At 43.2% G+C, this 12,949-nt stretch overlaps 1 protein-coding gene across 4 annotated transcripts in view; it reads right to left on the minus strand.

The window, feature by feature from the left end:
• The window catches only part of COL15A1 (collagen type XV alpha 1 chain), a 1,161,047-nt gene that overhangs the window by 510,380 nt on the left and 637,718 nt on the right, over window positions 1-12,949 (minus strand). For 3 of the 4 annotated variants that reach the window (XM_073587711.1, XM_073587710.1, XM_073587707.1), the window contains one exon: window positions 193-249. The exons of the other annotated variant lie outside the window; for it this stretch is intronic. In XM_073587711.1, the coding sequence (XP_073443812.1) occupies window positions 193-249 (57 nt within the window). The remainder of the gene's footprint in view (window positions 1-192; window positions 250-12,949) is intronic. 4 annotated transcript variants of the gene reach the window in all.

Raw genomic sequence — 12,949 nt, forward strand, 5'->3', positions numbered from 1 at the left:
AGTTTTGTAATTCGATCAGCTCATATATAGAACTGAGTTGCCACCCTGAAAAGATGGATTTGTCAAAGAAAAGTTGCAATTAACTTCTTTAAGCTTATGCCTTGCTTTAGTGCAATAAAAGTGAATATCTTCTTGAATGTGTAATAATCCATAACTATGGAAATTATTTTCATGAATGATGTTTAAACTTACATTAAGAGCTTGTCTCCTTACAGCTTCTAATCTTATGTCTCCAGATCCTTCCATATCCTAAAAAAATAAAATCGATATACCGGTATATGAGATAAGTATGTTAAGGCCGGGGTCATATTTGCGAGAAACTCAAACAAGTCTTCCATCTCAATACCTGGCACTGCCGTTGGCACTCGGACCAGAGCGCTCAGCTGCATAGAAATACATGCAGCTGTACACTCCGATCCCGAGTGCTGGCGGCAGTGCCGGGTATTGAGATGGAAGACTCGTGCGAGTTTCTCGTAAGTGTGACCCCGGACTTAGAAACATTATGCATGTACAGTTACTATCAAAATTATTCTGCATGTACAGTTACTATCAAAATTATTCATCAACTCCCTTTAAAAATTAGGTTTAATAGTAACATTTACAAGCTTTCTGCTATTTGCAATAAACCAATCAAAGAAGCAATTCCAATACCACAGCACAACTAAATATAACAAGTTGTTTTTCCAAATTTTACACAAATTGACAATTTTAATGGCTACTATAGTTTCAACCCACTAAACTGAAGACCAATAATGATAATTTAATTTATATAGCGCGATCATATTCCGCAGCACTTTACAATTGAGCGGGGACATGTACAGACAATAAAGACATTACAAAGTAACATATAGTTGAAAAGTTGGAAGCGTTAGAACCCTGCTCTTTGCAAGCTTACAATCCATAAGAATATGGGGTAAGTAGGTAATAGGTAGAACATGTTTGTCATGTACAGTACAGCCATAATTAAAATAAATAGGGGTTATGATGTAAAGCTGCATGATCTGTGTCAGGAAATACAATGTAATTCTTATTGTTCCAATTACACCTACAGTGCTTCGACTGCAGCTCCTTGGTTTCTGAACGACATGCGGCCCATTCCCTCCATTGGTTTGTAAAGTACACTGAGTTCACCAACATCCCCCCTTCACAGCTGCATGCCCCTTCAGTCTGCCTGTGTAATTCTATACCACTCTTTCTCCCTCCCTCAGAAATGTGGTTTGGTATCAGCTAAACCAGCCTTTGTTTAAAAGAACATGGTTTTGGAAGTTCCTTTGTTACCTCAAACTTGACTATAATAACGAAGATTGGGCATAGATGCAAGAAACATATTTTTGGAATCTGCATGATCAAAGCTATTCACTACAGCATTTTGCGATCTCCTCGCTCACAAGAAACTGAGAAACAGGTATATGCTTTCCCGTAATACCTAGAAATATGATGTCTAGTCTCAAATGAAAGAGGATTTTGTAAGCAGTCATAATACTTCCGTTGTCCCTCTACGAGCTTTCCCCCAAGAGTTATGGCCAATAGAAGGTTTTTCATAACTTTCCAAAGGGGGCGTATTCAGCCACCCGGTGAGGTCAGCATGGGAGAAGTCCCCAAGTTTATCGGCCAGCTATAAAACAGGAACAGCCATTTTGCAGGGTGTTCAGTACCTGGGGAGGACAGTTATTTACCATCCATGCTGTGGACTGAATTTTTGCCTTTGGGAACCCCTCCCCCCTCCTCTACATGGCGTGCCATTGACTGATAAGTGTAAGTTCATTTTTTAATCCATTTTTATTTTGAAATTGCCTGTATATACTTTAACTTGTCCCATTTGTAACATCTTTTATATTTTTGTAAACACTGCCTATATTTTCTGGAGTAAATCTATAAAATTTACTAGTTTCATTTTCCTTGCTCTATAAATTTATTGCCACATCCTCCGTGCTTAATCTATGCTACCGTGTGGCTTGGCTCCTGACCCTATATTGATTTTATTGTAGAACGAGGAACTGGTGGCAGCAAAGTGTGTTCTGGGGTATTTGAGAGATTCTGGCAGTGACAGAATGGAGGTTTTACATGTGTATTTCCTGCCTGAGACTGGAGATATACATACCACCCTCACTGCAGAGTGCCCAATAGCCAGTACACAGCAAGGCAGCCTTTCTGTCAACTACTTATCCTAGGTGTAATTCCCTGACTGACCTGAGGGTAAGGGGGGCACCAGAGAGCTGCAAGCTCCTAAACCAGACCTGGAAAGTGGGATCTAATAAATTCCCGATGAACTGGGGGGCAACTACACCCCCCCGGTTCATGACAATCTGGTCATCAACCAGTATCTAAGTCCAGTTACCAAGTACTATTCGGTTCATGTGGGATGTGGAAACAGACAAAAAAAGAGAGCCCAAATTCTGAGAAAAAATTAGAATGGGAATAGAGGAGAGTTGGATTAGTGAAGTTAGGTGATAGGTTTGTTTGATGTTTCAAAGCACGATTAAAAGTGTGGGGGCCATGTATAAATTGATCGTCCGGGGACCTGTATTTCAGAAAACTGGCGCAGCATGAGAGAAGTCTTGGAGATGGAAATGGGAGGCCTGGATTATGGAGGATGTTTGTCTTAGATCACGGAGAGCATGGGTAGGGTGGTACACATAGATGAGGGAGTAGATGTATGGTGGTGGAGAATTATACTCTGTAGGAAAACAAAAACAAAGGAATGCTTGATGGTGGCAGGGTACTAGTGTATTTTAAAGATTGAATAAGTGTATAAGATAACAAGTAATGGGCTGCCACCAAAAATATTTGGAACTTAAGTAAAATTTTGGACAGTCATAAAATATACAAGGAAAACAAACAAAGGAGAAAAAAATAACCATAAAGTCTAAAATATCGTGATGAAAAATCAAGATTAATTTATTAGATTATGTATAATCAGGAAAAACTACAGTGGGTACAAAAAGTATTCAGACCGCTTTAAATTTTTCACTCTTTGTTTCATTTGGTAAATTAAAAAAAGTTCATTTTTTTTCTCATTAACTTACACTCTGCACCCCATCTTGACTGAGAAAAACAGAAATGTAGAAATTTTTGCAAATTATAAAAGAAAAACTGAAATATCACATGGTCGTAAGTATTCAGACCCTTTGCTCAGTAACTCATACTTAAGTCACATGCTGTCCATTTCCTTGTGATCCTCCTTGAGATGCTTTACTTCTTCACTGGAGTCCAGCTGTGTCTAATTAAACTGATAGGACTTGATTTGTAAAGGCACACACCTGTCTATATAAGACCTCACAGCTCACAGTGCATGTCAGACCAAATGAGAATCATAAGGTCAAAGGACCTGACCAAGGAGCTCAGAGACAGAATTGTGGCAAGGCACAGATCTGGCCAAGGTTACAGAACAATTTCTGCATTACTCAAGGTTCCTAAGAGCACAGTGGCCTCCATAATCCTTAAATGGAAGAAGTTTGGTTGCACCAGAAGTCTTCCTAGACCTGGCCGTTCAGCCAAACTGAGAAATCGTGGGAGAAGAGCCTTGGTGAGAGAGGTAAAGAAGAACCCCAAGATATACTGTGGCTGAGCTCCAGAGATGCAGTAGGGAGATGAGAGAAAGTTCCACAAAGTCAACTATCACTGCAGCCCTCCACCAGTCAGGCCTTTATGGCAGAGTGGCCTGACTGAAGCCTCTCCTCAGTGCCAGACATAAGAAAGCCTGCATAGAGTTTGCTAAAAACACCTGAAGAACTTTGAGACTATGAGAAATAAGATTCTCTGGTCTGATGAGATGAAGATAGAATTTTTGGTGATATTTCTGAGCAGTATGTGTGGAGAAAACCAGGCACTGCTCATCACCTGCCCAATGCAATCCCAACAGTGTTTTTCAGCTGCAGGGACAGGACAACCGGTTGCCATTGAAGTAAACATGAATGCGGCCAAGTACAGAGATATCCTGGATGAAAACCTCTTCCAGAGTGCTCTGGACCTCACACTTGGCTGAAGATTCACCTTCCAATAGCCCTAAGCACACAGCTAAAATAACAAAGGAGTGGCTTCATAACTCTGTGACCATTCTTGACTGGCTCAGCCAGAGTCCTGACCTAAACCCAATTGACTATCTCTAGAGACCTGAAAATGGCTGTCCACCAATGTTCACCATCCAGCCTGATGGAACTGAAGAGGATCTGCAAGGAAGAATGGCAGAGGATCCCCAAATCCAAGTGTGAAAAACTTGTTGCATCATTCCCAAGAAGATTCATAGCTGTACTAGCTCTAAACAGTATTTATACTCAATACTGAGCAAAGGGTCTGAATACTTATGACCATGTGATATCAGCTTTTCTTTTTTTAATAAATTTGCAAAATTTTCCACATTTGTTTTTTCAGTCAAGATGGGGTGAACTATTTTGAATTTACCAAATGGCTGCAATGAAACAAAAAGTGAAAAATTTAAAGGGGTCTGAATACTTTCTGTACCCACTGTAGCAGAAACAACAACAGTGTAGATAACAGGATAAGTTATTAAAAACAAGGATGCTCACCCAGAACAATTAAAACTAGATGTTAAAAGTGTCAAATTGTCAAAAAATCAATTGATACATATATTGATATAAATAATATACAGAGGAGTTAAAAAGATGATGTAAAAATTTGTGAAGAGCAAGTACCGTAGTATTCATAATCGCTATACTCATAACGAGTACTTTGTAAAAATAGTGTATTCGTTCTGAATAGCAAGTACAATGCAAGTCAATGGAAAATGAGAGTAATTTGCTGCTGGACCTTATAAAGGGGTCTGGGGGCCTGAGGCAAAGGCTGAAATGGATGAGAAAGTGATGAAACAGAATGGGAAGAGCCTGGAGAATATGCATGCATGCATTTCTGACTCACATATGGTTTCTGGGAATAAGTTTGTCGCAGTATTGTGCCACTTTTACAGATACACAAGAACAACTACCAAACCTAACCTAAATTGCATTTAACACACCAAAAAAGGTTAAGAAAAAGTTTTTCCTGCATAATCAATTGTATATAAGGTTAAATAAATCAGAGAAACAAAAAATATCCCTTTTAGCGTTTGTTCACACGTACTGTTTAGGTTTTTTTTTTTCACCTTTTACAATTGTGAGGGCCCTGACATACATTTTGTAGGTCCCTCTGTCTTACATCATTTTTAATTAGTATTGTGAGGAAAGAGGGAGACACAAGCGCAATATAGGGTCTTATCCCACAAATAAAGTAAGCGGTTTGACAAAAAACTGCTCACCTGGTAGTAGGTATTCAAAGCATGTATAGATAAGGGCTGCTGTAGATCCACAAGTCAGTCACCGACTATCTGAAACAGAGCTCTGCAAAGGAATACGTGGATTTCGTCCGTGCTGCCCAAATGATGAAATTCCAGAAGGTTAATAAGGTTTGACAGTGGTTTATTCTACGCATTTCAAGGTTTTTTGCAACCTCTTCTTCAGGAAATACCACATGAAGCATACATATGTATACTTCATGTGGTATTTCCTGAAGAGGTTGCAAAAAACCTTGAAACGCGTAGAATAAACCACTGTCAAACCTTATTAACCTTCTGGAATTTCATCATTTGGGCAGCGCGGACGAAATCCACGTATTCCTTTGCAGAGATAATTTTTAATTAGTTATTCCCCAGCACTTAACAAGGTCAGCTACATCGTACCAGTAGGTATGTTGATGTTTGACCCGATAGGCCACAGGTGGCCCTGTAACATACGCTTTGAAGGGACTGCTGTTACTTACACATTTGGGCGGTCCCTACCTCATTAACAATCAGATAGTGAAATACATATTCCATAGCAGTTTACAATGTGCCTATTGTAGCATTGTGTTTCACCCTCCTCCTCCCTTCCTCCACCTCCATGTGATTCTGCAGACATCAACAGTCAGTGTACATTTCTTTTGAATATGGTTCCCCTAATCTCAGTCACAATGTGGGACAATCTGTCACAAGGGCCTACAATGACAAATATTAGTTTGGTAGGACCACTCTACATTCAAGATTTGTCAACTGCACAATGTGCATAGGGTTTGTAAAAATTAGCCCTATAGGTTGAGTCATGGTTGATGCAGGAAGCTACCATCCCAATGGCCTCCAATCACAAATAGTAGTTAGGCTGGAGTACAAATACTGTCCTGGCTTGTCCACTGCACAATGTGCATAGGGTTTGCAAAAATTAGCCCTATGGGCTGAGTCATGGTTGATGAAGTAAGGAAAAGGGTTTTTATGGGAAGGGGTTGACGTTAATAGCAGTAGCATGCATCAGCGTTTTTGGTGAATTTAGGTTGGCTTGCTGTCATCTGGAGGGATTGCAAACTGTGGAGATATCCAGTCCTTGTTGAATTTAATCAGAGTAAGTGTGCCTTTTCCATGGAGAGATGTGTGCGCCTATCAGTGATGATTGACCCAGCGGAACTGAAAACATGCTCTGACACCACACTAGCAGCCGGGCAGGCCAGCACCTCCAAGGCGTACAAGTAGAGGTTGGGCCAAGTATTCAGCACAGACACCCAATAGTTAAATGAAACTGAAGTGTCAGAAAGGAAGCACATATGGTCACTTAGTACCTCTTGACCGAGTTCTGCAATTTTTCCCTCCTTGGCATTGTTACAGCCCTTGCTGTTGTGCCGGTTTATTGAAAATTGCCCAAACAGCCACTACCACTGCCACCAGCACTGTCTGAGGGTGATGTTTTCAGCAACTGATCTACAACAGCCCTCTTGAACGATTCCATTGTAAAACTCTTTGATGGCTCCAAAAGGAGAGAAGGAAATTTCTCCTTGTACCATGGATCATGAAAGGTGACCAACCAGTATTGGCTGTTGGATAAAATGTGTATCACGTGAGGGTCTTGCCACAGACACTTACATATGAACTGTGCCATGTGAGCCAAGCTGCAAAAAGGCAAATGTTCTGTGTCCCCCAACAGCAGGAACAGTACCCATCTGTGACGGGAGTATTCTCCAGAGCAAGGAGGGACAACAGGCCTGGGAATAATCCAACAGATTTATTGACCAAAAAACAGGAACAGCACGAAGGTAATTTGCAGAGTCCCAAAATAAGTCCACAGGAAACTGATTCGGGGGCACCTCCCGACAATCCTTGTGCCAGATCACAAAACCATAGTCCTTTAAGAGTCCCAGAAATCCACCACGATCACACAGAGGCCGAAGCTTCCTCAGACAGCCTCGTCCTACTCTTTTAGCATCCAACTCACATCTGATCTTAAAGCAAGAATGTATTGTCAGGGCTCCTGGGATCAGTCCATCTGAAGGGGGGTAGGGGTCACACCTACTATTCAATGGTTTGGTCCATCAGAAGATTCTAGAAATGTAAGGGCTCCACTTAGTCTACAGGATGTGTATTGTAGGTTATCTTCTGCTTAGGAAAACAATAGCCAAAGTTCCACTAGCTGTTGACACAAGCCTAAATTAGATTATGGTCCAGGTACATCACAAGACATTGCAAAGTATTGGGGGAAGGAGACATGGTTAATTTACAGCAAATGAATCAGAGGAAAGTTAAATGACCTATTATACAAAATACAGGACAGGGCAAGACTACAAATCATGACAATCCCTTCCCCTCCTAATTTGTGTACGTACTAGGGACCTCTACAGGTCACTGGTTAAGTACACACAGGCATGGCGTAACTTACATGTGGCTTCATGCAGCCACGAATTGGCATCGTAGCTTTCCCACATCATTGCCCAGGAGAACAGCTGCAGGCAGACCACCCATCACCCCAACCAAACATCGCCTGACCCCAAAACCAAAGTTCAGATCCACAGTGGCTGTGGGAATAGTCCTCCATTGTCCACCAGCCAGTTCAATGACAATTCCAGGTCCTCTATGGATTGCCTCAGGCCGAACCACTCGGGGATCAGCCAGCGTGAGGAAAGCTCCTGAGTCACAAAATCCAACAAGTCTTTGTCCATCCAGCACGACCTCCTGCAAGTGCTTACCTCGATGAGCTGAAGTCGTCATAGCTGCGGGTCGCACACCATAAACTCCTAGTGGTGCAACATGGGTGGGTGAGGCACTAGGCCAGTCCTCACTTAGTGGTGACACGTCTTCCTCCATGGCACTTGGCTGTACATAATTAATAATATGATTGGGTACAGGATCAATCCTCATTTGAACAGCTGGGCAGGAGGCTTGCAGATGCCCAGGCTGCCCACATCGATAGCATCTGTGCTGTGTCTCACTCCATCCAATGCGTCCTCTTGGGCGAGGAGTAAGGGAACCTGCCGGTCGGCTCCCACCTGAAGGTGCTGTAGGGGTTTGAGGACGATTCCTCCATGAGCTGGCTGGACATGAGGCCTGCAGATGCCCCGGATGCCCACAACCATAACACCTGCGCTCTGCTACTTCCTCTCCTCGTCGTATTCCAGAAAACGCAGTGGAAGCAACAGGAGGCACATTAACACAGGTATCAACACGAGGTGGTGGCTCAGAGGAACGGGGAACAATGGGGACAGAAGAACTGGGGGCCACCGGTGTTGTGGAGCTGGTAGGCCTCTCTCCATCCTCCAACAGAACTCTCCACCGAGGCTTGATGGTGAGAGCCTCATCAGCGAGAGATGCAGCTTCTTCCACTGTAGCAGGTTTCCTCTCACGCACCCATTCCCTGATCTCAGCGGGGCACTGGGCAAAAAATTGTTCTTTTAGGATAACCTGGAGACAGGTGTTCCAGGTTAAGGCCTCCTCTGCCTCCAGCCAGCGATTACATATTTGTTTGAGTCTGTGGGCATACATCTTGAAAGACACTTCCTCATTACAGGCTAAAGTACGAAACTGGGTCCTGTAAGTGTCTGGGGTCACAGCATAATGTTCTAGAACAGTCCGTTTAATCTCTGCATACTCACAGTTCCACCGAGGGTCCATAGCTCTATAGGCTGCGGCAGCTCCACCCTCTAAGAGCCCCACAAGATGTCGGACGCGCTCCCTTTCCGGGACTTCCATTAATCGACACTGATGCTCAAAGTCCAGGAAGAAGCCCTCAATGTCACCGGAAGCCTCATTAAACGGCTTGAAGTCTTTGCGGGACACTCTGGGGAGTTCCCTCATGGGGGATGCTGTGGGTACAGTCTGTCTGGAGCTTCTCGCTGCCTCCAAAGCGATCTCCCTCTCCAGCATTGCCCTCTCCTCCATCCTGCGCTGCCTCTCCTTGGCTGTGCGCATGACCTCCCTCTTATCTTCTATGGTAGCCTCTTCTCCCAGTAAGGCCATCTCCTCCTCGTACCACACAACCCACTGACTTTTTTGGGTATTTACCTCCGACTGCCGCCTTTCCTCTCTTTGCTGTGAGGATCCTTCCTCAGCATCATCTTGCAGGCGAACTGCTTCCAAAGCTTCAATCAGCTGGTCCTTGGAGAGTCCCTTGCAGCTGACTCCCAGTTCACGGGCCTTTGTTTGTAGGTTCTTTGCAGTCCAGTTCTTGTACTCTGAGGCTCTGGTTCCAGAAGTTGATGGGCCGTTGTCCTCCATTTCTTCTGCTCTGATCCCACCGCTGCCAACCAGTTTGTGACGGGAGTATTCTCCAGAGCAAGGAGGGACAACAGGCCTGGGAATAATCCAACAGATTTATTGACCAAAAAACAGGAACAGCACGAAGGTAATTTGCAGAGTCCCAAAATAAGTCCACAGGAAACTGATTCGGGGGCACCTCCCGACAATCCTTGTGCCAGATCACAAAACCATAGTCCTTTAAGAGTCCCAGAAATCCACCACGATCACACAGAGGCCGAAGCTTCCTCAGACAGCCTCGTCCTACTCTTTTAGCATCCAACTCACATCTGATCTTAAAGCAAGAATGTATTGTCAGGGCTCCTGGGATCAGTCCATCTGAAGGGGGGTAGGGGTCACACCTACTATTCAATGGTTTGGTCCATCAGAAGATTCTAGAAATGTAAGGGCTCCACTTAGTCTACAGGATGTGTATTGTAGGTTATCTTCTGCTTAGGAAAACAATAGCCAAAGTTCCACTAGCTGTTGACACAAGCCTAAATTAGATTATGGTCCAGGTACATCACAAGACATTGCAAAGTATTGGGGGAAGGAGACATGGTTAATTTACAGCAAATGAATCAGAGGAAAGTTAAATGACCTATTATACAAAATACAGGACAGGGCAAGACTACAAATCATGACACCATCTTCTCCTCACAATGACTCGCCTCCTCCTCATCTCCAGCCCATTCAGGCAGCACAGACATGAAACTTCGGTTGGATGTCCCCTCTGTAGCATTAGGAGTCCCCTCAGTAGCACAGAAAAACAAGTCCTCTCCCTCCTCATAACCCAATGTTGCCTCAGAATATTGGCTGGGCTGGGTAGTATCACCCATTGTGAAATCTGGATCCACACCAACATGCTGGGCACTCAAAGCTTCCTCTTTGAGATTATGCAGTGATTGTTTCAAGAGACACAGCAGCGAGATGGTTACGCTGATAATAGCCTGATCACCGCTCACGAGGTTGGTGCAGTACTCAAAGTTCTCAAGAACCTCACAAATGTCAACAATTCACACCCACTCAACAGTTGTGTAGTGGCTGACTCTCAGTTTGATGGGCATGTTAAAGCTGGTATTCAGCTACTGCCCTCTGCTGCTCACTAATACTCGCCAACATATGATAGGTTGAGTTCCACAGCATGGACTAATGTGAACAGCAGAAGGCAGGCTGTGACCACAAAAACAGCAGAGAAAATGGCCTGATGCGTACTTGGTAGCAGGCAAAAGGAAATGTTTGGACTACTGCTTGTGTAGGGCACTAAACGCATTTTTAAGTGGACTAATGTGGACAGCAGAAGTCAGGCTGTGACCCCAAAAACAGCAAAGAAAATAGACCAATGCTTTAAAAAAAGGCAGCACAAAATGCTAGTACTCTGTGTGCTGGAAAAATATTGCTTTGTCTCTAAAAAGAGCTGTTGGACACTAAGATGGACACTGGAAGAACACTTTAACCTCTCCCTACCTAATACACAATCTCTCCCTCCCTCCTGTACTCTGATTTTGGTGTGTCTTCAGCTCTGAAAAGAGCTATTTTTTGGTGGTATTATGGAGCTAGTGACCGGCTCCTTTAAAATGTCCCTGCTCGAGTATCTCTCTCTCCCTACTCTACACTGACCTAGTATACACTGCAGGTAGCCCTGGAAAGGGCTTTTGTGTTATCAAGAGGGCTTAAATAGACCCTATGACGCTGGGTGGCCAGCCAATCACAGTAATGCCACAACCAAGATGTCTGCGGCGTTACTGTGATTGGTTAAGAAGTCCAACATGTTTAATGGCTGCAAATGAGGCGCTAAAACTGCAGGGCGGGACATCCGAATATAACGAGGCGAGTATACAAATACTCGCAATGTAAGAAGTAACCCGATTACCGTACTATCCGTGTGAATAGCGAATAGTAACGAATACACTCGCTCATCAATAGTAAAACTTGAATAATTCAAAAGACTGGGTAAACCACAAAATGTTTGTAAACAAAAAATGAAAAAAATAATAAATAACAAAGTGTGAGGTGTTAACTGAATAAATAGTTAAAGTGCCAGTGCAGTGTGACACCAGTAGGTTTCACCATAAATCCATGATGATTTAAGAGATGTGAATCCTCTCTGAGATATCTGGGCATAAATGACAGTTTATAAATGGGTGTACTGAGGAGGATAGACCAGATAGAAGTATAAGTAGTTTATCCAAAAGTGGAGTGTAACTTATACTATTGATGCTGGTCTCAGTCTCCTGGATGGCATCCTCCTCAACGTGCATTTTGGCACACTGCCTTCATCAGGGTGTGCTACACTCGGTAGCAGATGGGTAACCAGTGCAATGACTGGCAGGTGAATGCATTGGTGTAGTGGCTGGACAGAAATAAGATTATGGTTGCCGCTTTCAGGGTGGTTTGGAGAAGAGAAAGTTTGGTAAAAGGGAGGCCAATCAGTAGAGAGTTGCAGTAGTCCAGATGAAAATGAATAAGAGTGACAGTAAGAGCTTTTGCAATTTCAAAAATGAGAAAAGGTCGAATTCTGAAGATATTATTTAGATGCAGGTGACATGATTGAGTGAGTGATCGGATTTAGAGAAAGTTCTGTGTCTATTTTGACTCCAAGACAGCAAGCTTGCTGTCTGGGAGTTATGGTTGAACCCAAGAAAATTTCTATATCGGTATGTAGGTAGGTTAGTAGAGGGTGGAAACAAAAGTACAGTTTTGGAAAGATTCCTATTTCCTCATTGAACTCGGGCACTGAGGGACATTGAAGCCCTCAACTCTGGATCCCCTGATGAACTCTTATACTAGTAAAGAAGGAAATGCATCGGGAACAAGAGGGAACTACTGATGGCTGATAAGTACCATAGCTTTTTGTGGGCTCATTGTATATGGCAATTCTTTGCTATGATACCTGTCATTATACCCAATTCATTATTTGACTATTTTGATGCCCAAAACATTCAGGAATGCACATATTTTGTTTGAATCTCTGGGAAGAGGGATTTCTCAGTTATGAGAGGTCTCCTATAAGCAATATCCTACCTAGGTTATATTCTGGTCCATGCATCTGTATAAGATAAGCCTGTCTATTCAGTATTGTTTTTTTTTTATAAAGGCTTACATCTTTTGAGGTATTTTTCCCTAAATAGTTACACTCTAGAGGACATGAACCGATGCTTTGATATCTGCGTTTTCCTCTGGCTATTGAACCCGGCTTGTCTGACCACGCTCTATCTCCCTTGCACAGAGCTTAGCTCCTTCTCCAGCCACTCCCCATGTGATCACATGTCTCAGGTCCTGTTTAGTGCAGCTTGCTCTCAGCAGCAGCCATACACTTCTATTAGTTACTGCTGTCTCCCTGTTCACTCCCCATAGCACTCATTCCCTGGACACAATCTGTGTGTCCGTCACATTATCACTGACCTAAAAAACTTTTTTTCCCCCTTGTGT

Source organism: Dendrobates tinctorius, unplaced genomic scaffold (assembly GCF_039654945.1).
Source record: "Dendrobates tinctorius isolate UK_male_01 unplaced genomic scaffold, ASM3965494v1 ptg000102l, whole genome shotgun sequence".
Classification (NCBI taxonomy): domain Eukaryota; kingdom Metazoa; phylum Chordata; class Amphibia; order Anura; family Dendrobatidae; genus Dendrobates; species Dendrobates tinctorius.